The sequence below is a fragment of the Oncorhynchus mykiss genome, chromosome 23, assembly GCF_057628025.1.
Source record: "Oncorhynchus mykiss isolate SJ-2025 chromosome 23, ASM5762802v1, whole genome shotgun sequence".
Lineage (NCBI taxonomy): Eukaryota > Metazoa > Chordata > Actinopteri > Salmoniformes > Salmonidae > Oncorhynchus > Oncorhynchus mykiss.
The window spans coordinates 36948625-36971956 of record NC_143044.1 but is presented as its reverse complement, the minus strand read 5'-3'; the positions used below and the strand labels follow the sequence as shown (position 1 = coordinate 36971956).

Genomic DNA, 23332 nt, shown 5'->3' with positions numbered 1-23332 from the left:
TTTGGTAAAAGACCAAGTCCGTATTATGGGAAGAACAGCTCAATGAACAGTCCATTACTTTAAGACATGAAGTTCAGTCAATCTGGAAAATGTCAAGAACTTTGAAAGTTTCTTCAAGTGCAGTCGCAAAAACCATCAAGTGTTATGATGAAACTGGCTCTGATGAGGACTGCCGCAGGAAAGGAAGACCCAGAGTTACTTCTGCTGCAGAGGATAAGTTTATTAGAGTTAACTGCCCCTCAGATTGCAGCCCAAATAAATGCTTCACAGAGTTCAAGTAACAGACACACATCAGCATCAACTGTTCAGAGGAGACTGCGTGAATCAGGCCTTCATGGATGAATTGCTGCAAAGAAACCACTACCAAAGGACACCAATATAAAGAAGACTTGCTTGGGCCAAGAAAAATGAGCAATGGACATTAGACTGGTGGAAATCTGTCCTTTGGTCTGATGAGTCCAAATTGGAGATTTTGGGTTCTAACTGCCGTGTCTTTGTGAGACGCAGAGTAGGTGAACGGATGATCTGCGCATGTGTGGTTTCCACCGTGAAGCATGGAGGAAGAGATGGGGTGGGGTGCTTTGCTGGTGACACTGTCTGTGATTTATTTAGAATTGAAGGCACACTTAACCAGCATGGTTACCACAGCATGGTTTTGCAGCGATACAGTATCCCATCTAGTTTGCGCTTAGTGGGACTATCCATTTGTTTTTCAACAGGACAATGACCCAACACACCTCCAGGCTTAAAGGGCTATTTGACCAAGAAGGAGTGGGATGGAGAGCTGCATCAGATGACCTGGCCTCCACAGTCACCCGACCTCAACCCGTTTTGGATGAGTTGGACCGCAGGGGGAAGGAACAGCAGCCAACATGTGCTCAGCATATGTGGCGACTCCTTCAAGACTGTTGGAAAAGCATTCCAGGTGAAGCTGGTTGAGAGAATGCCAAGAGTGTGCAACGCTGTCATCAAGGCAAAGGGTGACTACTTTGAAGAATCAAAAATATAAACTCAGCAAAAAAAGAAACGGCCCTTTTTCAGGACCCTGTCTTTCAAAGATAATTCGTAACAATCCAAATAACTTCACAGATCTTCATTGTAAAGGGTTTAAACACTGTTTCACATGCTTGTTCAATGAACCATAAACAATTAATGAACATGCACCTGTGGAATGGTCTTTAAGACACTAACAGCTTACTGACAATTACAGGCAATTGTCACAGTTATGAAAACTTAGGACACTAAAGATGCCTTTCTACTGACTCTGGAAAAACACCAAAAGAAAGATGCCCAGGGTCCCTGCTCATCTGCGTGAAAGTGCCTTAGGCATGCTGGAAGGAGGCATGAGGACTGCAGATATGGCCAGGGCAATAAATTGCGATGGTCAGATTGGTCAGATGGTCAGATTCACGTTTTATCGTTGAAGGAATGTGCGTTACACCGAGGCCTGTACTCTGGAGCGGGATCAATTTGGAGGTGGAGGGTCCATCACTGAGCTTGTTGTCATTGCAGGCAATCTCAACGCTGTGCTTTACAGGGAAGACATCCTCCTCCCTCATGTGGTACCCTTCCTGCAGGTTCATCCTGACATGACCCTCCAGCATGACATTCCCACCAGCCATACTGCTCGTTCTGTGCATGATTTCCTGCAAGACAGGAATGTCAGTATTCTTCCATGGCCAGTGAAGAGCCCGGATCTCAATCCCATTGAGCATGTCTGGGACCTGTTGGATCGGAGGGTGAGGGCCAGGGCCATTTCCGCCCAGAAATGTCCAGGAACTTGCAGGTGCCTTGGTGGAAGAGTGGGGTAACATCTCACAGCAAGAACTGGCAAATCTGGTGCAGTCCATGAAGAGGAGATGCACTGCAGTCCTTAATGCAGCTGGTGGCCACACCAGATACTGACTGTTACTTTTGATTTTGAGCCCCCCTTTGTTCAGGGACACATTATTCCATTTATGTTAGTCACATGTCTGTGGAACTTGTTCAGTTTGTCTGTTGTTGAATCTTGTTATGTTCATATTTACACATGTTAAGTTTGCTGAAAATAAACTCAGTTGACAGTGAGAGGACTTTTCTTTTTTTTTGCTGCGTTTATTTTGATTTGTTGAACACTTTTTAGTTTTTCATGATTCCATATGTGTTATTTCCTAGTTTTGATGTCTTCACTATTATGCAATGTAGAAAATAGTCAAAATAAAGAAAAACCCTTGAATTAGTAGGTGTGTCCAAACTTTTGACTGGTACTGTATACAACTATCAAAATCACTGCGTGTACAGTATCCCAAATACACTGCTGGTTTGTGGTCAGTACATCCTGGGTAGCGTGTGTGTTTTTGTATTTTAGTGTACAATATCCGTATCAGTATGGCACATCAAGATTCATTGGCATAGTTGGCTCCTAACCCTGAGAGAGTAAGTTGATGTGAGGTGCTTCATCACTGCAGGCAACACTCCAATGCTTGCTGTTCTCCACAGGCAGTTCAGAACCTGATGGAGGGGAGAAGAGAAGAGAAATGGGAGGAGAGGGCAGGCAAGGGGATGGGAGAGGAGATGGGATGGGGAGAGGGCAAGCGAGGATGGGATGAGCAGGGCAGAGGGAGAGGGCAGGCAAACGAAGAGAGGATAGTAGGTGATGACATTTTAATGGATCTGAGTTGAAGGGAGTGGAGGAGGAGATTGGGATATGGAGATTGAGTGGGACTATTCTGTTGTATATAAACCAGCTAGAAGTTGTCAGTGGTCAGCTGCAGTAATCTCAGTGTGATGATTAGAGGGTTTCAGAGCTGTAGTGTGTTAGTCTGCTGAGCAGATCAGAACAGTGAGTCAAACAGCAGTGAAAAGAGGTCATGGTCTCACGCTGGATAAGCCTCCGTTTTGAACGGTCTAGAGAGGGATATTTACTTTGACCACTACATTAAAGCAGATTGTGATTGAAACAGATTTAAACATTTTGTGTTTGTTCACAAGGCACTCATTTGTAATTTTCAGCGGTTTCCCCTAACACAGGTGTTACATTATGTGTTATGTGTGTGGCAGCAGCCCTCCAGTCTTTCAGTAGTAGCAGGCGCTGCCAGTATCCACAGGTTTGTCCTCCGAGTCGCTCCCTGGCTCAGCCAATCAGCATCGAGCTGGGAGGAGGCATATGTTACTAGCTCTAATGCTGCCTCAGCATCCAAAAGGGAGGGATAAGAGGGGAGGGAGGCGGGGGGGAAGAGAGAGGGAGTGGAGAGCGAGAATTCTAGACTGTACAGCGGCAGCAGTGTCGCAGCTTAGCAAAGAAAGGACAAGCAAGAGTATCGTCTGACAGAAAGAGGATACAATACATCAAAAGAGTGGAGAAAGGGAAAACCGCTGCGAAGCCAGTGTCCACCCGCTCTCTCTCTCTCTCTCTGGATGATGTCACAGTAGTGTTGAACTGAAGCCGGCATTACTCTACAGTAGCAGTTGCTGCTCTGTCTCTCTCTCTGCCGCCGCCACCACCACCGCTGCTGCTAATGGGATTGCTGCTGCTGTTGTTTCTGTGGCTGTCGCTTGTTGGCCTGCTGGTCTGAGCTCACATAGCTCGAGACTGCTCTACTCTGAACCAGATCTCCTGTACCTGACTATTCTTCTCACTCCAGCAGTCAGCGACAGACCGTGTGTATGTCAGGTGTACTTTGTCGACAGACACCAAGGGGATTATACTTCTTGGCGTTGTGATCCAGGGACAGTGTGTAAAAGCTTCAGAGGCGTGTGTTTTAGCCCCCTTCCCCTGGTCCCGGCAGTGTGGGGCGCTGGGCCATGTTCAGGGAGGGCCATGAGCCCGGGGCGTATACTGCTGTTTGTCTTTGGCTTTGTGGGGGGGGCCGTGGTCATTAACTCTGCCGTGCTGGTCTCTCTGTCTGTCCTGCTGCTGGTGCACTACTCTGTCTCTACTGGCCTCCCTGCCCTGCCCGCCCTGCCACGACTAAACAGGTACTGTACGACCGTGTGTGTGTGTGTGTGTGTGTGTGTGTGTGTGTGTGTGAGAGAGGGACAGAAACAGCCTACTGTAAGTCGCCTCACTCCTGAAGGTAACTCTGTGAAAGGGATGGGTGTGTTTACCTCCTTCCTGTCCTCTTCTCCATCTCTGCTCTTTCTCTGTTCCTACTCTGTCTTCTCATCTTCTCCTTGTTTCATGCTGTCCATTCTCTGCTTAAATCACCTGTACATTTATCTGTGCTTACCCCTCTCACTCTACCTGATCCCTCTTTCCCTTCCTTGTTTACTTCCCGTGGGGTAAAGCCAGTTGCCATTATATTAACATGTGGTTACCATGCTGTTGCTGTGTTTGTGGCAGACATTCAGGTATTATGGTTCTGCAGGCTGAAAGTAGGTCAGGTGAGAGAACCTTCTCAGATAGTAGATACTCAGACACACTCATCCATTCTAACATTACATATTATTTACGTTAATGTATCATTTATTTATACAGTTGATCCCATTTGATAAATAAAACATCTCCTTTACAAGAGGGACCTGTCAAAGCTGTATGCTATTTTTGGTTTTAGGATATTTCTTTGATAGTTGAAAAAATATAGTTGATTTTTAGTTAAGCTTCTCTCCAGTTTATGTCCAATGGCAGGCAGTGACGTCTGTCTGTCTCTGTCTCTCCATAGTGGGGTGACGATTGCCTATGGTCTGCTATTAAGTACAGCTGGCTCTTTTTAACATGGAAGCCATTGTTTCTGCCTACGGTACTTTACTGTTAGCTCCTCATTTGATGTGGGTGGTTTAATATTGAGCTCCACTTCCATTGATGTTTAAAGTAGGCTTGGGCGGTGTACCGTGTTCTGGGGTATTTAGAAATACAGTGGGGCAAAAAAGTATTTAGCCAGCCACCAATTGTGCAAGTTCTCCCACTTGAAAATTACAGGCCTCTCATATTTTTATCATAGGTACACTTCAACTATGACAGACAAAATTAGAAAAAAAATCCAGATAATCAATCACATTGTAGGATTTTTTATGAATTTATTTGCAAATTATGGTGGAAAAAAAGTATTTAGTCAATAACAAATTATCTCAATACTTTGTTATATACCCTTTGTTGGCAATGACAGAGGTCAAATGTTTTCTGTAAGTCTTCACAAGGTTTTCACACACTTGCTGGTATTTTGGCCCATTCCTCCATGCAGATCTCCTCTAGAGCAGTGATGTTTTGGGGCTGTTGCTGGGCAACACGGACTTTCAACTCCCTCCAAAGATTTTCTATGGGGTTGAGATCTGGAGACTGGCTAGGCCACTCCAGGACTTTGAAATGCGAAGCCACTCCTTCGTTGCCCGGGCGGTGTTTGGAATCATTGTCATGCTGAAAGACCCAGCCACGTTTCATCTTCAATGCCTTTGCTGATGGAAGGAGGTTTTAACTCAAAATCTCACACGATACATGGCCCCATTCATTCTTTCCTTTACACGGATCAGTCGTCCTGGTCCCTTTGAGGAAAACAGCCCCAAAGCATGTTTCCACCCCCATGCTTCACAGTAGGTATGGTGTTCTTTGGATGCAACTCAGCAATCTTTGTCCTCCAAACACGACGAGTTGAGTTTTTACCAAAAAGTTATATTTTGGTTTCATCTGACCATATGACATTCTCCCAATCTTCTTCTGGATCATCCAAATGCTCTCTAGCAAACTTCAGACGGGCCTGAACATGTACTGGTTTAAGCAGGGGGACACGTCTGGCACTGCAGGATTTGAGTCCCTGGCGGCGTAGTGTGTTACTGATGGTAGGCTTTGTTACTTTGGTCCCAGCTCTCTGCAGGTCATTCACTAGTTCCCCCCTGTGTGGTTCTGGGATTTTTGCTCACCGTTCTTGTGATCATTTTGACCCCACAGGGTGAGATCTTGCGTGGAGCCCCAGATCAAGGGAGATTATCAGTGGTCTTGTATGTCTTCCATTTCATAATAATTGCTCCCACAGTTGATTTCTTCAAACCAAGCTGCTTACCTATTGCAGATGTAGTCTTCCCAGCCTGGTGCAGGTCTACAATTTTGTTTCTGGTGTCCTTTGACAGCTCTTTGTTCTTGGCCATAGTGGAGTTTGGAGTGTGACTGTTTGAGGTTGTGGACAGGTGTCTTTTATACTGATAACAAGTTCAAACAGGTGCCATTAATACAGGTAACGAGTGGAGGACAGAGGAGCCTCTTAAAGAAGAAGTTACAGGTCTGTGAGAGCCAGAAATCTTGCTTGTTTGTAGGTGACCAAATACTTATTTTCCACCATAATTTGCAAATAAATTCATTCAAAATCCTACAATGTGATTTTCTGGATTTCTTTTCCTCATTTTGTCTGTCATAGTTTACCTAGAAGTGTACCTATGATGAAAATTACAGGCCTCTCTCATCCTTTTAAGTGGGAGAACTTGCACAATTGGTGGCTGACTAAATACTTTTTTGCCCCACTGTAGCCACGGGAGGGTTTTTCAATACCGTCAATACCTTTTTGAAACTCTTTCAAATCAATTGTTATTTGTCACATGCGCCAAATATGCGCCATCTTTTCAGTCTCCTGAGGGGGAAAAGGTGTTGTCGTGCCCTCTCCGTGACTGGCTTGGTGTGCATGGACCATGATAGTTTATTGGTGATGTGGACACCAAGAAACTTGAAGCTCTCGACCCGCTCCACTACAGCCCCGTTGATGTGAATGGGGGCGTGTTCTGCCATCCTTTTCCATCCTCTTCCACGATCAGCTCTTTTGTCTTGCTTACATTGAGGGAGAGGTTGTTGTCCTGGCACCACACTGCCAGGTCTCTGACCTCCTGCCTGTAGGCTACCTCATCGTTGTCGGTGATCAGGCCTACCACTTTTGTCGTCAGCAAACTTAATGATGGTGTTGGAGTCGTGCTTAGCCACACAGTCATGGGTGAACAGGGAGTATAGGAGGGGACTAATCAGGCACACCTGAGTGGCCCCCGTGTTGAGGATCAGGGTCCTTAGCTTAGTGATGAGCTTTGTGGGCACTGTGGTGTTTGAATTCTGAGCTGTAGTCAATGAACAGCATTCTCACATAGGTGTTCCTTTTGTCCAGGTGGGAAAGGGCAGTTTGGAGTGCGATTGCGTCATCTGTGGAGCTGACGGGATGGTATGCGAATTGCAGTGGGTCTAGGGCTTCCGGGATGATGGTGTTGATGTGAGCCATGACCAGCCTTTCAAAGCAGTTAATTTCTACTGACGTGAGTGCTATTTAGGCAGGTTACCTTTGCTTTCTTGGGCACAGGGAATATGGTGGTCTGCTTGAAACATGCTGATATTACAGACTCAGTCAGGGAGAGGTTGAAAATGTCAACGAGACACTTGCCAGTTGGTCTAGACATGCTCTGAGTACATGTCCTGGTAATCCGTCTGGCACTGCAGCCTTGTGGGGCGGCAGGTAGCATAGTGGTTAGAGCATTGTTCTAGTAACCGAAAGGTTGCAAGATCAAATCCCTGATCTGACAAAGTAAAAATCTGTCTTTCTGCCCCTGAACAAGGCAGTTAACCCACTGTTCCTAGGCCGTCATTGAAAATAAGAATTTGTTCTGAACTGACTTGCCTAGTTAAATAAAGGTAAAATAAAAAATATATATAAAAAATGTTGACCTGTTTTAAAGGTCTTGCTCACATCGGCTAGGGAGAACGTGATCACCCAGTCATCCGGAACAGCTGGTGCTCTCATGCATGCTTCAGTGTTGCTTTCCTCGACTCGAGCGTAAAAGGCATTTAGCCTGTCTGGTAGGCTCACGTCACTGGGCAGCTTGCAGCTGGGTTTCCCTTTTGTAGTCCGTAATAGTTTGCAAGCCCTGCCACATCCAACGAGCATCGGAGCCGTTGTAGTATGATTCAATCTTAGTCCTGTATTGATGCTTTGCTTGTTTGATGGTTCGTCTGAGGGCATAGCGGGATTTCTTATAAGTGTCTGGATTAGTGTCCCGCTCCTTGAAAGCGGAAGCTCTAGCCTTTAGCTTGGTGCGGATGTTGCATGTAATCCATGTCTTCTGGTTGGGATATGTACGTGTGGGGATGACGTCGTAGATGCACTTATTGATGAGGCCGGTGACTGAGGTGGTATACTCCTCAATGCCATTAGATGAATCCCAGAACATATTCTAGTCTGTGCTAGCAAAACTGTCCTGCCTCATCTGACCACTTCCATATTAAGCCACTGGTACTTCCTTCTTCATTTTTTGCTTGTAAGCAGGAGGATATAATTATGGTCAGATTTTCCAATTGGAGGGCGAGGGAGTGCTTTGTATGCATCTCTGTGTGGCGTAAAGGTGGTCGAGTTAATTTTCCTCTGGTTACTCATGTGACATGCTGGTAGAAATTAGAGGTGGACCGATTAATCGGCATGGCCAATTGGCCGAAGTTTTCATAACAATCGGTAATCTGCATTTTTGGATGCCGATTTACATTGCAATCCACGAGGAGACTGCGTGGCAGGCTGACCACCTGTTACGCGAGTGCAGCATCAAAAGGACCTGGTGTCTGCAAGGAGCCAAGGTAAGTTGCTAGCTAGCTTTAAACTTATCTTATTAAAAACATTAAATCTTAACATAATCACAAGTTAACTACACATTGTTGATGAAATTTACTAGTTTAACTAGCTTGTCCTGTGTTGCATATAATCAATGCGGTGCCAGTTCATTTATCATCGGATCACAGCCTACTTCAACTTCGCCAAACGGGTGATAATTTAACAAAAGAGCATTCATGAAAAAAGCACAATCGTTGCACCAATGTACCTAACCATAAACATCAATTCCTTTTCTTAAAATCAATACACAAGTATATATTTTTAAACCTGCATATTTAGTTAAAATAAATTGTTGTTAGCAGGCAATATTAACTAGGGAAATTATATCACTTCTCTTCTCAGCAGTTTGGGCTGCCTGGCTCGTTGCGAACTGTCTGAAGACCATTTCTTCCTAACAAAGACCTTCATTCATTTGCCAGAATTTTACATAATTACAACATTGAAGGTTGTGCAATGTAAGCAATATTTAGACTTAGGGTTGCCACCCGTTCGATAAAATACGGAATGGTTCCGTATTTCACTGAAAGAATAAACGTTTTGATTCCGAAATGATAGTTTCCAGATTTGACCATATTAATGACCTAAGGCTCGTATTTCTGTGTTTATTATAATTATGTCTATTATTTGATAGAGCAGTCTGACTGAGCTGCGGAAGGCAGCAGCAGGCTCGTAAGCATTCATTCAAACAGCACTTTCCTGCATTTGCCAGCAGCTCTTAGCCATGCTTGAAGCACAGCGCTGTTTATGACTTCAAGCCTATCAACTACCGAGATTAGGCTGGCAATATTATGTGCCTATAAGAACATCCAATAGTCAAAGGTATATAAAATACAAATGGTGTAGCGTGAAATAGTTGACGCGTCATAATGCCTATAATAATGACAACCTAAAACTTAACTGGGAATATGGAAGACTGATGTTTAAAGGAACCACCAGCTTTCATATGTTCTCATGTTCTGAGCAAGGAACGTAAACGTTAGCTTTTTTACATGGCACATATTGCACTTTTACTTTCTTCTCCTACACTGTTTTTGCATTATTTAAACCAAATTGAACATGTTACATTCTTTTTTTGAGACTAAATTGATTTTATTTATGTATTATATTAAGTTAAAATAAAAGTGTTCATTGTTCATTCAGTGTTGTTGTAGTTGTCATTATTACATATATATATATATATATATATAATCGGTAGATTAATCGGTATCAGGTTTTTTTGGTCCTCCAATAATCGGTATTGGTGTTGGCATGGAAAAATCATAATTGGTCAACCTCTAGTAGAAATGAGGTAAATACAGATTTAAGTTCATAGCTCTATGACTCACAGAAAGTGCAATGAGGAAAAAAATAACCCCATGGAGATGAGACCAGCAATCAACAATCCATCTCTTCTCCCTTATTCTGTCAATACTGAATATTCCTCCCCCTCTTCTTTCTCTGAATCCAGGAAGGAACGTCCCATCTCCATGGGGTTATTCCAGTTACCAGGAAGTGATTTGACCCCTGACCCACAGAGGGAAACCGTGGAAACACCGTCTGAACCCTGGAGATATAATGACCTGAGCCACCCTCACTCCAACACCAGCCTTAAGGTAACAATCTACTTCCCACCTGTCAATCGCTTTTCTCCGGTGCCAACGTTGTTCTATCATGCAGCCACTGTTTTGGAAAGACTTTTCACAAATTCACTGTGTGAGTACAAAGTGTACTCGGTGGTTTAAGTCTGCAATCTAAGATGAATGACCGTACCCTCAGACCTGAACATCCCCCATGCCTCCTCTTAGCATTTCCCAGAACTCTGAGGGGTGACGTAAGGCAGGGGTAATTTGGCCCAAAGACTCTGTGTCTTTGTGGAAACATACGCTTTCAACCCATCACCCTGCCGGAGGATGGGAAGGCTTATTGAAAAGGAAGCTTGATTCAGTGTGTCTGCAGTACCAAAGCACGATTGAGAGGGAGACTTGAATCAGTGTGCCTGGAATGCCTAAGCAGGGGGGTGGGGTATGAGTGTGTCTGTGTGGCTGAGGGCCCATGGGGAGAGAGGAAGTGGTACCATTCGGGAGCAGGGGAAGGGTAGAACAGAGGAGAGAGTGAGAGAACAGGGGAAGAGGGGAACAGAGGAGCGAGAGAAGAGTCTAACAGAGAAACAGGACAGAGTGTCGGAGCAGACCGAAGGGCTGCTTTCTGCCAGGGCCATGCTAGAACCTCCCCACAGTTGCCCATAGAAACCACGCTGTGAGAAAAGTTCTATCATGAATACTCATTCATGATGGGCTGATTTTAAGTATTCATTTGTTGTGATATTCTTCTACACGGGGGTCAAATGGAATAATTCCGGTACCAGGAAGAGGGGTATTTCATGTCAGAGATTGCAAGACAATATTTGACGTAAGATATGGGACTGGCACTTAGGTTTCATCTATTCATGTTGAATCTCAGTCCTGGCTGCTGCTAAATCATATTTTCTACATTTTCTACATTTAGTCTATTTCTACATAGACTAAACCTTTGCTTTCTCAATCCCTGATCCCACTAAACTGTCTTTCTCACTTTAGATGCCTCTGGCACAATAGAGGTGTCACTGTGGATCTCTCATGCTGACTTTTTAGCACACACACACACAGCCTTTTCATCAGACTCCCACAGTTCAGACTCACAGGGATGCCTTTGTGTGACACCTCCGATTCGACATTTCCCAAAGATTTACAGTTTTTGGTTACACTCCTCCCCCTCTCCCACTGTCTCTTTCTCTCTCTCCCTCTCTTTCGCTCTCTCCCTCTCCCCCGCTGATTCTATCTGTCTCCAGTTTGCACACACCAGTGTTTCCCATAGGATTTGTTTTCAGTACTGGTGGGTGTTCCCATAGACTTCCAGTCATTAAGCCAACAACTACCCATTTAAAAGCGTGTCTCGCCAGGAAAAAATAAGTGTGTGTATATTTGCATACATACGTGTATATATAATATATATGTATATACAGTTTAAGTCATAAGTTTACATACACTTAGGTTGGAGTCATTAAAACCTGTTTTTCAACCACTCCACAAATTTATTGTTAACAAACTATAGTTTTGGCAGGTCGGTTAGGACATCTACTTTTTGCGTGACACAAGTAATTTTTCCAACAATTGTTTACAGACAGATTATTTCACTTATAATTCACTGTGTCACAATTGCAGTGGGTCAGAAGTTTACATAGACTAAGTTGACTGTGCCTTTAACCTGAAAGGCCGCTCAGCAAGGAAGAAGCCACTGCTCAAAAACCACCATAATAAAGCCAGACTACGGTTTGCAACTGCACATGGGGACAAAGATCGTACTTTTTGGAGAAATGTTCTCTGGTCTGATGAAATAAAAATTGAACTGTTTGGCCATAATGACCATCCAACGAAGTCAAGGTATTGGAGTGGCCATCATAAATCCCTGACCTCAATCCTATAGAACATTTGTGGGCAGAACTGAAAAAGCATGTGCGAGCAAGGAGGCCTACAAACCCGACTCTGTTACACCAGCTCTGTCAGGAGGAATGAGCCAAAATTCACCCAACTTATTGTGGGAAGCTTCTGGAAGGCTACCCAAAACGTTTGACTCAAGTTAAACAATTTCAAGGCAATGCTACCAAATACTAATTGAGTGTGTGTATGTAAACTTCTGACCCACTGGGAATGTGATGAAAGAAATAAAAGCTGAAATAAATAATTCTCTCTACTATTATTCTGACATTTCACATTCTTAAAATAAGATGGAATTTTGTGAATTGTGAAAAACTGAGTTTAAATGTATTTGGCTAAGGTGTATGTAAACTTCCGACTTCAACTGTACGTGTGTGTATACATCTATATATAAACTCAGCAAAAAAGAAACGTCTTCTCACTGTCAACTGCGTTTATTTTCAGCAAACTGAACATGTGTAAATATTTGTATGTCATGCTGGAGGGTCATGTCAGGATGAGCCTGCAGGAAGGGTACCACATGAGGGAGGAGGATGTCTTCCCTATAATGCACAGCGTTGAGATTGCCTGAAATGACAACAAGCTCAGTCCGATGATGCTGTGACACACCGCCCCAGACCATGACGGACCCTCCACCTCCAAATCGATCCTGTTCCAGAGTACAGGCCTCGTGTAACGCTCATTCCTTCAACGATAAACACAAATCCGACCATCACCCCTGGTGAGACAAAATCCAGACTCGTCAGTGAAGAGCACTTTTTGCCAGTCCTGTCTGGTCCAGCGGCGGTGGGTTTGTACCCATAGGCGACGTTGTTGCCAGTGATGTCTGGTGTGGACCTGCCTTACGACAGGCCTACAAGCCCTCAGTCCAGCCTCTCTGTCTATTGCGGACAGTCTGAGCACTGATGGGGGCATTGTGCATTCCTGGTGGAACTAGGGCAGTTGTTGCCATCCTGTACCTGTCCCGCAGCTGTGATGTTCGGATGTGCCGATCCTGTGCAGGTGTTGTTACACTGAGAGGATGATCAGCTGTTTCCTCCAGCATCTTCACAAGGTCCTTTGCTGTTGTTCTGGGATTGATTTGCACTTTTCGCACCAAAGTACGTTCATCTCTAGGAGACAGAATGCGTCTCCCTTTCTGAGTGGTATGACGGCTGCGTAGTCTCATAGTGTTTATTCTTGCGCACTATTGTTTGTACAGATGAATGTGGTACCTTCAGGTGTTTGGATATTGCTCCCAAGGATGAACCAGACTTGTGGAGGTCTATAATTTGTTTTCTGAGGTCTTGGCTGATTTCTTTAGATTTTCCCATGATGTCAAGCAAAGAGGCACTGAGTTTAAAGGTAGGCCTTGAAATACATCCACAGGTACACCACCAATTGACTCAAATTGTCAATTAGCCTATGAGAAGCTTCTAAAGCCATGACATAATTTTCTGGAATTTCCAAAGCTGTTTAAAAAGATAGACTAAGTTGACTATGTACACTTCTGACCCACTGGAATTATAAGTGAAATAATCTGTCTGTAAACAATTGTTGGAAAAATTACTTGTGTCATGCACAAAGTAGATGTTTGTGGAGTGGTTGAAAAAGTTATGACTCCAACCTAAGTGTATTTCAACTGTAGGTGTACAGCAGCCCATTATCAGCAACCATCACTCCTGTGTTCCAATGGCACGTTGTGTTTGCTAATTCAAGTTGATCATTAGAAAACCCTTTTGCAATTATGTTAGCACAGCTGAAAACTGTTGTGCTGATTTAAAGAAGCAATAAAACTGTACTACTTTAGACTGGTTGAGTATCTGGAGCATCAGCATTTGTGGGTTCGATTTACAGGATCAAAATGGCCAGAAACAAATACTTTTCTTCTGAACTCGTCAGTCTTTTCTTGCTCTGAGAAATGAGGGCTATTCCATGTGAGAAATTGCCAAGATGCTCGCCTTCTAGGCATTGTTTTTCTGTCCAGTGTCTGTTTATTTTGCCCATCTTAATCTTTTCTTTTTATTGGCCAGTCTGAGATATGGCTTTTTCTTTGCAACTCTGCCTAGAAGGCCAGCATCCCGGAGTCGCCTCTTCACTGTTGACGTTGAGACTGGTGTTTTACGGGTACTATTTAATTAAGCTGCCAGTTGAGGACTTGTGAGGCATCTGTATCCCAAACTAGACACTCTAATGTACTTGTCCTCTTGCTCAGGCCTCCCACTCCTCTTTCTGTTCTGGTTAGGGCCAGTTTGCGCTGTTCTGTGAAGGGAGTAGTACACAGCGTTGTACGAGATCTTCAGTTGAGGACTTGTGAGGAGTCCGTTTCTCAAACTGGCAATTTCTCGCATGGAATAGCCTTAATTTCTCAGAACACGAAAAGACTGACGAGTTGCTGAAGAGAGTCCTTTGTTTCTGGCCATTTTGAGCCTGTAATGGAACCTGGAAACGGCAGGTTTCAACAGGTATGCCTTGGTAAAAGTTAATTTGTGGAATTTCTTTCTTAATGCATTTGAGCCAATCAGTTGTGTTGTGACAAGGTAGGGGTAGTATACTATTGGTAAAAGACCAAGTCCATATTATGGTAAGAAATGCTCAAATAAGCAAAGAGAAACGACAGTCCATCATTACTTTAAGACATGAAGTTCAGTCAATCCGTTAAATTTCAAGTGCAGTTGCAAAAACCATCAAGTGCTATGATGAAACTGGCTCTCATGAGGACCGCCAGAGTTACTTCTGCTGCAGAAGATAAGTTCATTAGAGTTAACTGCACCTCAGATTACAGCCCAAATAAATGCTTCACAGAGTTCAAGTAACAGAAACATCTCTACTGTTCAGAGGAGACTGCGTGAATCAGGCCTTCATGGTCAAATTGCTGCAAGGAAACCACTACTAAAGGACACTAATAAGCAGAGGAGACTTGCTTGGGACAAGAAACACGAGCGATGGACATTAGACCAGTGGAAATCTGTCATTTTGGTCTGACTCCACATTTTTGATTTTGGGTTCCAACAGCCGTGTCATTGTGAGATGCAGATTAGGTGACCGGATGATCTCCTCGTGTGTGGTTCCCACCGTGAAGCATGGAGGTGGTGTGGTGGTGCTTTGCTGGTAACACTGTCTGTTAATTATTTAGAATTCAAGGCACACTTAACCAGCATGGCTACCACAGCATTCTGCAGTGATACGCCTTCCCATGTGCTTTGTGGGCCAATCATTTGTTTTTCAACAGGACAATGACCCAACACACCTCCAGGCTTTGTAAGGGCTATTTGACCAAGAAGGAGTGGGATGGAGAGCTGCATCAGATGACCTGGCCTCCACAATCACCCGACCTCAACCCGTTTGGGATGAGTTGAACTGCAACAATTTAAAAGATTTTACTGAGTTACAGTTCATATAAGGAAATCAGTCAATTGAAATAAATTAATTAGGCCTTAATCTATGGATTTGACATGACTGGGCAGGGGTGCAGCCATGGGTGGGCCTTGGAGGGCATAGGCCCACCCACTTGGGAGCTGTGATTGTGAGGCCGGTTGGATATACTGCCAAATTCTCTAAAATTACATTGGAGGCAGTTTATGGTAGAGAAATTAACATTTATTTCTCTGGCAGCAGCTCTGGTGGATATTCCTGCAGCCAGCATGCCAATTGCAATCTCCCTCAACTTGTGGCGTTTTGACATCTGTGGCATTGTGTTGTGACAAAACTGCACATTTTAAAGTGGCCTTTCATTGTCCACAACACAAGTTGCACCTGTATAATGATCATGCTGTTTAATCAGCTTCTTGATATGCCAGACCTGTCAGGTGGATGAATTATCTTGGCACAGGAGAAATGCTCACCAATAGGGCTGTAAATAAATGTTTATTTCAGCTCATGAAACATGTTGCATTTTATTTTTGTTCAGTGTGTAAATATCGATAGATACTTAAAGACTTTGCAATAATCTTGTTTCAACATAAATCTGTTGTTCTATCTCTTCTGATTGCCCCCCCTTTGTAATCTTTATACCTCTGTGTTTTGATTGTGGCCAGTTGTGATTGCGGCTATAAACAGGCCTTTGTTGTCATTTTTCTCTTAACCAGTTGGGGGCGCCATACTCCCCAAGCAGATGGCAGAGGCTTTCGGCCAATCAGCAGGCTAAACAGAACCAGGTCCAAACTACCGCGTTGTTTTTATGGCCTGTAATTGCTGTGTTGTTGACGACGAATACGACGTTGTCTCATAAAAGCGTAATCTAGCCTTTATGCCACCATAGATCATAGTACATTGCCAGCTGCATGCAACCCAAGCGGGTTCCTCACCTGGACCGGGGTGTGACCGTGGGGCTGAATCTTAAATGATCCCTATTCCCTATGTAGTGCATTACTTTCAGCCCTATGGGGCTCTGACCAAAAGTAGTGCACTATATAGGGAGTAGGGTGCCATTTCAGATGCATCGCAGTCTTTCAGGGGTTCAGACGGCTTGCTAGGATTACTAATGCATAGAGAGCACCAGCTGTACTTCAACCCAATCAACTAGCCGTAGCTGTAGAATATACTACAACATGTTTGTTTTGTTTTCTAACTGTGATCTAACGACTTTGATTTGAATTTAGATGTTTTTCTGGTTGGTTTAAACTGCATTTAGTTTTCTTGTTTTTGTTTTATGCACTTTTATACCATTGCCTTTATACCATTGCCTTTTGACTGAGCATTAATGGTTTTGTTGCATTGGCTAACTTTTTTTCAAATATGCTTATTCCTTTTTGAGAGAAAGAAGCCTACTTGAGAATGACCATCTGTCATTATTTAATTTATTCTTCCTCTTTCTCTTCGGTAGGATGAGATGTCAAATGCTAACCGTGGAGGCTCCAAGTCCAACCCACCTATGTCTCCTAAAGGGGCCTCCAAGTCGGGGACCCCTATGTCCAGCCAAGGAGCAGGCTCCAAAATGTCCTCGCAGCAAGGTGGCTCTAAATCGGCCACCCTGATGTCTTCTCAAGAAGAGTCCAAATCCAGTACCCCTATTTCATCTCAAGGGGTGGACTCAAAGTCGGTTACCCCAATGTCCACGCAAAGCGGCGGCTCCATATCTGTCTCCCCAATGTCCAGTCAAGGGGGCGGGTCTATGTCGGCCACTCCCATGTCTACTTCTGCGTCTGATGTTGCCATGGCATCTGTGGGCACGCCCCACCAGGAAGAGTTAGAGGAACTGAGCGAGGGTCTGAACAGGAACCTGGACAGAAGTGACAGGAAGCCAGAGAACATCAGCAGTAAGAACACCACAGTACAGGAGGGACAGGACTCTGAGCTGAGAGGAGCAGGAGTCAGAGGAGGGTCAGGACCTCTCACAGGTCAGTACTGTAGCTCCAGGGCATAAACTGAGATAACATGGGGATTGGCTATGTTGGGGGACTTGGATTTTGTTACATTAGAAAACCTACTAAAATGTGTTTGGCATCACATTGGCCTCACCACTGTATTCACCATGTCAAATGTACCCATTTGTCCCAGAAGGTTAGTACTCTAACATGTTATTCCATCTCCTCTACAGACGCAGAAGATGATAACACTAAGTCATCAGAGGTGCAGTCCATCATAGAGTCCACTCCTGAACTGGACATGGACCTCAGTGGCTACAAAGACGCCAGGTAGGGTCAACAGGAACTAGTGTTTCTATCTCCATCTCTGCATCTCTATCCTGAACATACAATCATCATTTATCTGTCAAACTGTACAGACAATCGCTTCCAGCTTGGTCCTTGCAGCCGGATATGAAAACAAACACTTTATTTCATGATGCAGTGTATTGAAGCTGTGGTCACTCAGATGACCTCCCGCTCTCTCCCTCCCCCGATCCATCTCTCCCCGTTCCACCTCCCTCCTCCCATCCCTCTCTCCAGTACTCCTTCTAAAGGAGTAGGTATAGAAAACATGGCGTTCGACAGGAACACAGAGTCTTTGTTTGCGGAGCTGTCCTCGGCAGGACCCGACATGGAAGTAGACATAGCAGACATGGACGAGGGGGCCGACCTGCTCGGTAAGACACGACCCCTGTAGACACTTGCCACTTACCTATTCCAAGACCATCATCTCATACCCACACCCTGGGTAAATCTGGAAAACTTTACCTCAGTCCCAAATGAATGGCAAAAACTTGACTGGCACTTGTGTGTACTTGCCATATATACTAGGATGGACTCCCCTTTCTACAGAAAATATTTGCTATTTCTCCCCTTTCACATTAACTTTATTTCCATACTGCATACTTCATCTCATTATTTCATATTTTCCTGGTTCTTCTCTTCAGATGAGTTTTCTGGTGTGTATCAACCATTCCATTCACACCCCTTGCATTTTCTCCCTTATCACTCATCACCCTCTCCCTAGTTCTCCCTTTTTAGCTTCCAAACTATGACTAAAATATACAGTGGGGCTCCCTTTTTGTGAGGTTGTAGGTTAGGTGTTCTTTAGGCTGTATATTGACCTGGTGGAGTCCCCATAGAGTCAAGTTGTGCTGTAAGACGATCTTGTCAAGTTAATCAGTTTTGTTTTCTACCTCACATTGCCAGCATGGGTGTCAGACTCAGACCTTAACTTTCTTGGTAAGACTGAAGGAATGTGTGTATCATGTTGTTTTATATCGTTCCATTTTAGACTGGAGGAATTCCCATTTCTTATTAAAAATGTTTCCTTTTCATCCCTCCTTTTCCTCGAAGGTATGGGTCGTGAAGTGGAGCACCTCATCCATGAGAACACTCAGCTGCTGGAGACCAAGTAAGGCGTGTTTTCAAATCACCTGCATCCATGCTCAAGAAATCAATGGAACATTATTAATTTGCCAGAGCAAGAATGTCCCACGTTGTGTAGTAAATTCCCACTACTGCCACCTTCTGTTCACAGAGGGATTTAGCTTTCGTCAAAGAGTTCACCTAGCGCAGTGTTTCTGAATCCTGGTCCTGGAATCAGAGGTGCACATTTCTGTTTTTGTCCTAGAACTAAACACCCAATTCCATTAATCAAAGTTTTGATTATGAGTTGATTAGTGGAATCAGGTGTGTAATGCTAGGACAAAAACAGAAATGTGCACCTCTTTGTGTCCCCAGGACCAGGATGCAGAAACAGTGGCCCAGAGAAAGTTGGTGTAGGGCCTAATGATCATGCTGACTAATCTCTGTCCTCACGGTTGTGTCAGAAATGCGTTGAATGTGGTGAAGAATGACCTGATAGCGCGTGTAGATGAGCTGTCGTGTGAGAAGGAGGTGTTGCAGGGAGAGCTGGAGGCTGTGACTCAGGCCAAGACCAGACTGGAGGAGAAGAACAAGGAGCTAGAGGAGGAACTCAGGAGGTCAGTCTTTACTCTGCCTTCCTTCTCTCTGTCTGTTCGTTCCCCTGTTGAGATTAATATGGGATCCCCAGGCATCTCCTGTGTGTGTTCATCTCAAGCATGTGTGTGTCTGGTGTGTGTGTTCATCTCCGGTATGTGTCCCCCCGATGTGTGTTCATCACATGGTGTGTTTCTCTCTCTTAGGGTTCGGGTGGCAGAGGAAGACAAAGTGAAGACCAAGAGTGAGGAAGATGTGAGTTTGTGTGTGTGAGTTGTTTGTGTGTGTGAGTTGTTTGTGTGTGTGTGAGTTGTTTGTGGAAGTGTCTAATGAGGGTGCTGATACCACTCCTGGCAGGCAGATGTTCCCACGGCTCAGAGGAAGAGGTTCACCAGGGTAGAGATGGCCAGAGTCCTCATGGAGAGGAACCAGTACAAGGAGAGACTGATGGAGCTACAGGAAGCTGTACGATGGACAGAGATGATACGGTGAGAAGAGGGGGAGGGAGGAGGGGAGTCTTGTAACTAAGAGCCAATTTATGCTTGATTCAAAAAGGCTTCGTATAGATGATGTGACGCAGTTGCGGAGGCCAAATTTAGTGCCACTGTGGGCCTCCCAAATTTTGTAACAATGCGGAGGGCTCCGTATAGCTCCACATTGACAGGATTGGTTGACGGTAGGTGGCGGCTGGAGGTCCTGTATAATCATACACTCACTTGATGACAGCTCTGCTCAAAACCTCTGCACTGCTCTGCTCTGACTTCTGCAGAGGCCGCATGACCGCCAATGCAGACATCGGATTGACCAAGCAGCGCCTTTTAAAGCTGAGCTACTCCAAAACAAAGTGGTGCATATTTAGGAGTTTTTGTCTTCTGTGTTCCACCCACACATTGTTCTTATTGATAAACATGCACCCCTTCTAGTGCGTTCCGTCTTTGGCGACTCTAGCTAGTTGAGGAACAAGATCGTTTTTGTCTCAGCTGAATAGTGATGACTCCATGAAATATGTTGTTATCTTCCCTCAGAGCATCTAGAGAGAACCCTGCCACCGCAGACAAGAAGAAATCCAGCATCTGGCAGTTGTAAGATTCCCTCCTTTTTCACCATCACTCCTTTCCTACTACCACTCCATTCCTTTCCTACTACCACTTCACTCCTTTCCTACTACCACTTCACTCCTTTCCTACTACCACTTCACTCCTTTCCTACTACCACTTCACTCCTTTCCTACTACCACTTCACTCCTTTCCTACTACCACTTCACTCCTTTCCTACTACCACTTCACTCCTTTCCTACTACCACTTCACTCCTTTCCTACTACCACTTCACTCCTTTCCTACTACCACTTCACTCCTTTCCTACTACCACTTCACTCCTTTCCTACTACCACTTCACTCCTTTCCTACTACCACTCCATTCCTTTCCTACTACCACTCCATTCCTTTCCTACTACCACTTCACTCCTTTCCTACTACCACTTCACTCCTTTCCTACTACCACTTCACTCCTTTCCTACTACCACTTCACTCCTTTTTCTACTACCACTTCACTCCTTTTTCTACTACCACTCCTTTTTCTACTACCCCTCCTTTTTCTACTACCCCTCCTTTTTCTACTACCCCTCCTTTTTCTACCACCCCTCCTTTTTCTACTACCCCTCCTTTTTCTACTACCCCTCCTTTTTCTACTACCCCTCCTTTTTCTACTACCCCTCCTTTTTCACCCCTCCTTTTTCTACTACCCCTCCTTTTTCTACTACCCCTCCTTTTTCACCCCTCCTTTTTCACCCCTCCTTTTTCTACTACCCCTCCTTTTTCTACTACCCCTCCTTTTTCACCACCCCTCCTTTTTCTACTACCCCTCCTTTTTCTACTACCCCTCCTTTTTCTACTACCCCTCCTTTTTGTACTACCCCTCCTTTTTCACCACCCCTCCTTTTTCTACTACCACTCCCTTTTCTACTACCCCTCCTTTTTCTACTACCACTCCTTTTTCTACTACCACTCCTTTTTCTACTACCCCTCCTTTTTCTACTACCCCTCCTTTTTCTACTACCACTCCTTTTTCTACTACCACTCCTTTTTCTACTACCACTCCTTTTTCACCACCCCTCCTTTTTCACCACCCCTCCTTTTTCTACTACCACTCCCTTTTCTACTACCCCTCCTTTTTCTACTACCCCTCCTTTTTCTACTACCACTCCTTTTTCTACTACACCTCCTTTTTCTACTACCACTCCTTTTTCACCACCCCTCCTTTTTCACCACCCCTCCTTTTTCTACTACCACTCCCTTTTCTACTACCCCTCCTTTTTCTACTACCACTCCCTTTTCTACTACCCCTCCTTTTTCTACTACCACTCCTTTTTCTACTACCACTCCCTTTTCTACTACCCCTCCTTTTTCTACTACCACTCCCTTTTCTACTACCCCTCCTTTTTCTACTACCCCTCCTTTTTCTACTACCACTCCTTTTTCTACTACCACTCCCTTTTCTACTACCCCTCCTTTTTCTACTACCACTCCCTTTTCTACTACCCCTCCTTTTTCTACTACCCCTCCTTTTTCTACTACCACTCCCTTTTCTACTACCCCTCCTTTTTCTACTACCACTCCTTTTTCTACTACCACTCCTTTTTCTACTACCACTCCTTTTTCTACTACCACTCCCTTTTCTACTACCCCTCCTTTTTCTACTACCACTCCCTTTTCTACTACCCCTCCTTTTTCTACTACCCCTCCTTTTTCTACTACCCCTCCTTTTTCTACTACCACTCCTTTTTCTACTACCACTCCTTTTTCTACTACCACTCCCTTTTCTACTACCACTCCTTTTCTACTACCACTCCCTTTTCTACTACCCCTCCTTTTTCTACTACCCCTCCTTTTTCTACTACCCCTCCTTTTTCTACTACCACTCCTTTTTCTACTACCACTCCTTTTTCTACTACCACTCCTTTTTCTACTACCACTCCTTTTTCTACTGCCCCTCCTTTTTCTACCGCCCCTCCTTTTTCACCTACCCCTCCTTTTTCTACTACCCTCCTTTTTCTACTACCACTCCTTTTTCTACTACTCCTCCTTTTTCTACTACCCCTCCTTTTTCTACTACCCCTCCTTTTTCTACTACCCCTCCTTTTTCTACTACCCCTCCTTTTTCTACTACCCCTCCTTTTTCTACTACCCCTCCTTTTTCTACTACCCCTCCTTTTTCTACTACCACTCCTTTTTCTACTACCACTCCTTTTTCTACTACCACTCCCTTTTTCTACTACCACTCCCTTTTTCTACTACCACTCCCTTTTTCTACTACCACTCCCTTTTTCTACTACCACTCCTTTTTTCTACTACCACTCCTTTTTCCTACTACCACTCCTTTTTCTACTACCACTCCTTTTTCTACTACCACTCCTTTTTCTACTACCACTCCTTTTTCTACTACCACTCCTTTTTCTACTACCACTCCTTTTTCTACTACCACTCCTTTTTCTACTACCACTCCTTTTTCTACTACCACTCCTTTTTCTACTACCCCTCTTTTTTCACCACCCCTCCTTTTTCTACTACCACTCCTTTTTCTACTACCACTCCTTTCTATCTAATTTTCTTTACTCTTTTCTTTTTTGTCTCTGCTTTTTTGTGTTCTCTTTGTATTTCTCTGTACACTCCTCATCTCAGAGGTGTCATACCATACCTGAAGCTAAAGTGACTACGATGATTGTTGACCATCATTGATTCTGTTTTCCCCTTTTTGTTTTCAATTTTGTCTTTATTATATGTTTTTTTTACATCGCGTTTTGATCTCCAGCGTGTAGGTAAACCTTTGCCATGCTAAGTGTCTTCTTGAATCTGGTTTTTAACAAACAACATTAACAAAACATGCAGGGAGTGCCTGCCTGATCAGGGAATGGCTTTTTACTTCAAGTGACATTTTGTTTTCATTTAAAGTCGGAGTGAGCTCACATTTTTTGAAAACTCCTAAGGAAAACCAACACTTATCCTCTTTGTCAAAAGTTTTGAATACGATTCACCTACCTAGTATGCATATGAAATG

General features: G+C 44.2%; 1 protein-coding gene across 6 annotated transcripts in view; it reads left to right on the top strand.

Annotated features, from left to right (window-relative positions):
• Positions 1-23332, top strand: part of LOC110502839 (C-Jun-amino-terminal kinase-interacting protein 4) — a 55487-nt gene that overhangs the window by 22863 nt on the left and 9292 nt on the right. Inside the window, exons 1-11 of one of the 6 annotated variants that reach the window (XM_090217393.1) lie at positions 8312-8503; positions 9985-10129; positions 16057-16125; positions 16794-17307; positions 17508-17604; positions 17857-17993; positions 18673-18730; positions 19149-19301; positions 19485-19533; positions 19636-19766; positions 20304-20360. In XM_090217393.1, coding sequence (XP_090073519.1) covers positions 10004-10129; positions 16057-16125; positions 16794-17307; positions 17508-17604; positions 17857-17993; positions 18673-18730; positions 19149-19301; positions 19485-19533; positions 19636-19766; positions 20304-20360 — 1391 coding nt within the window. In that variant the 5' untranslated portion in view covers positions 8312-8503; positions 9985-10003. Of the gene's footprint in view, positions 1-3217; positions 8504-9984; positions 10130-16056; positions 16126-16793; positions 17308-17507; positions 17605-17856; positions 17994-18672; positions 18731-19148; positions 19302-19484; positions 19534-19635; positions 19767-20303; positions 20361-23332 lie in introns of those variants that run through there. The other 5 variants (XM_090217392.1, XM_090217391.1, XM_021581171.3 and 2 more) reach the window with 5 other exon arrangements.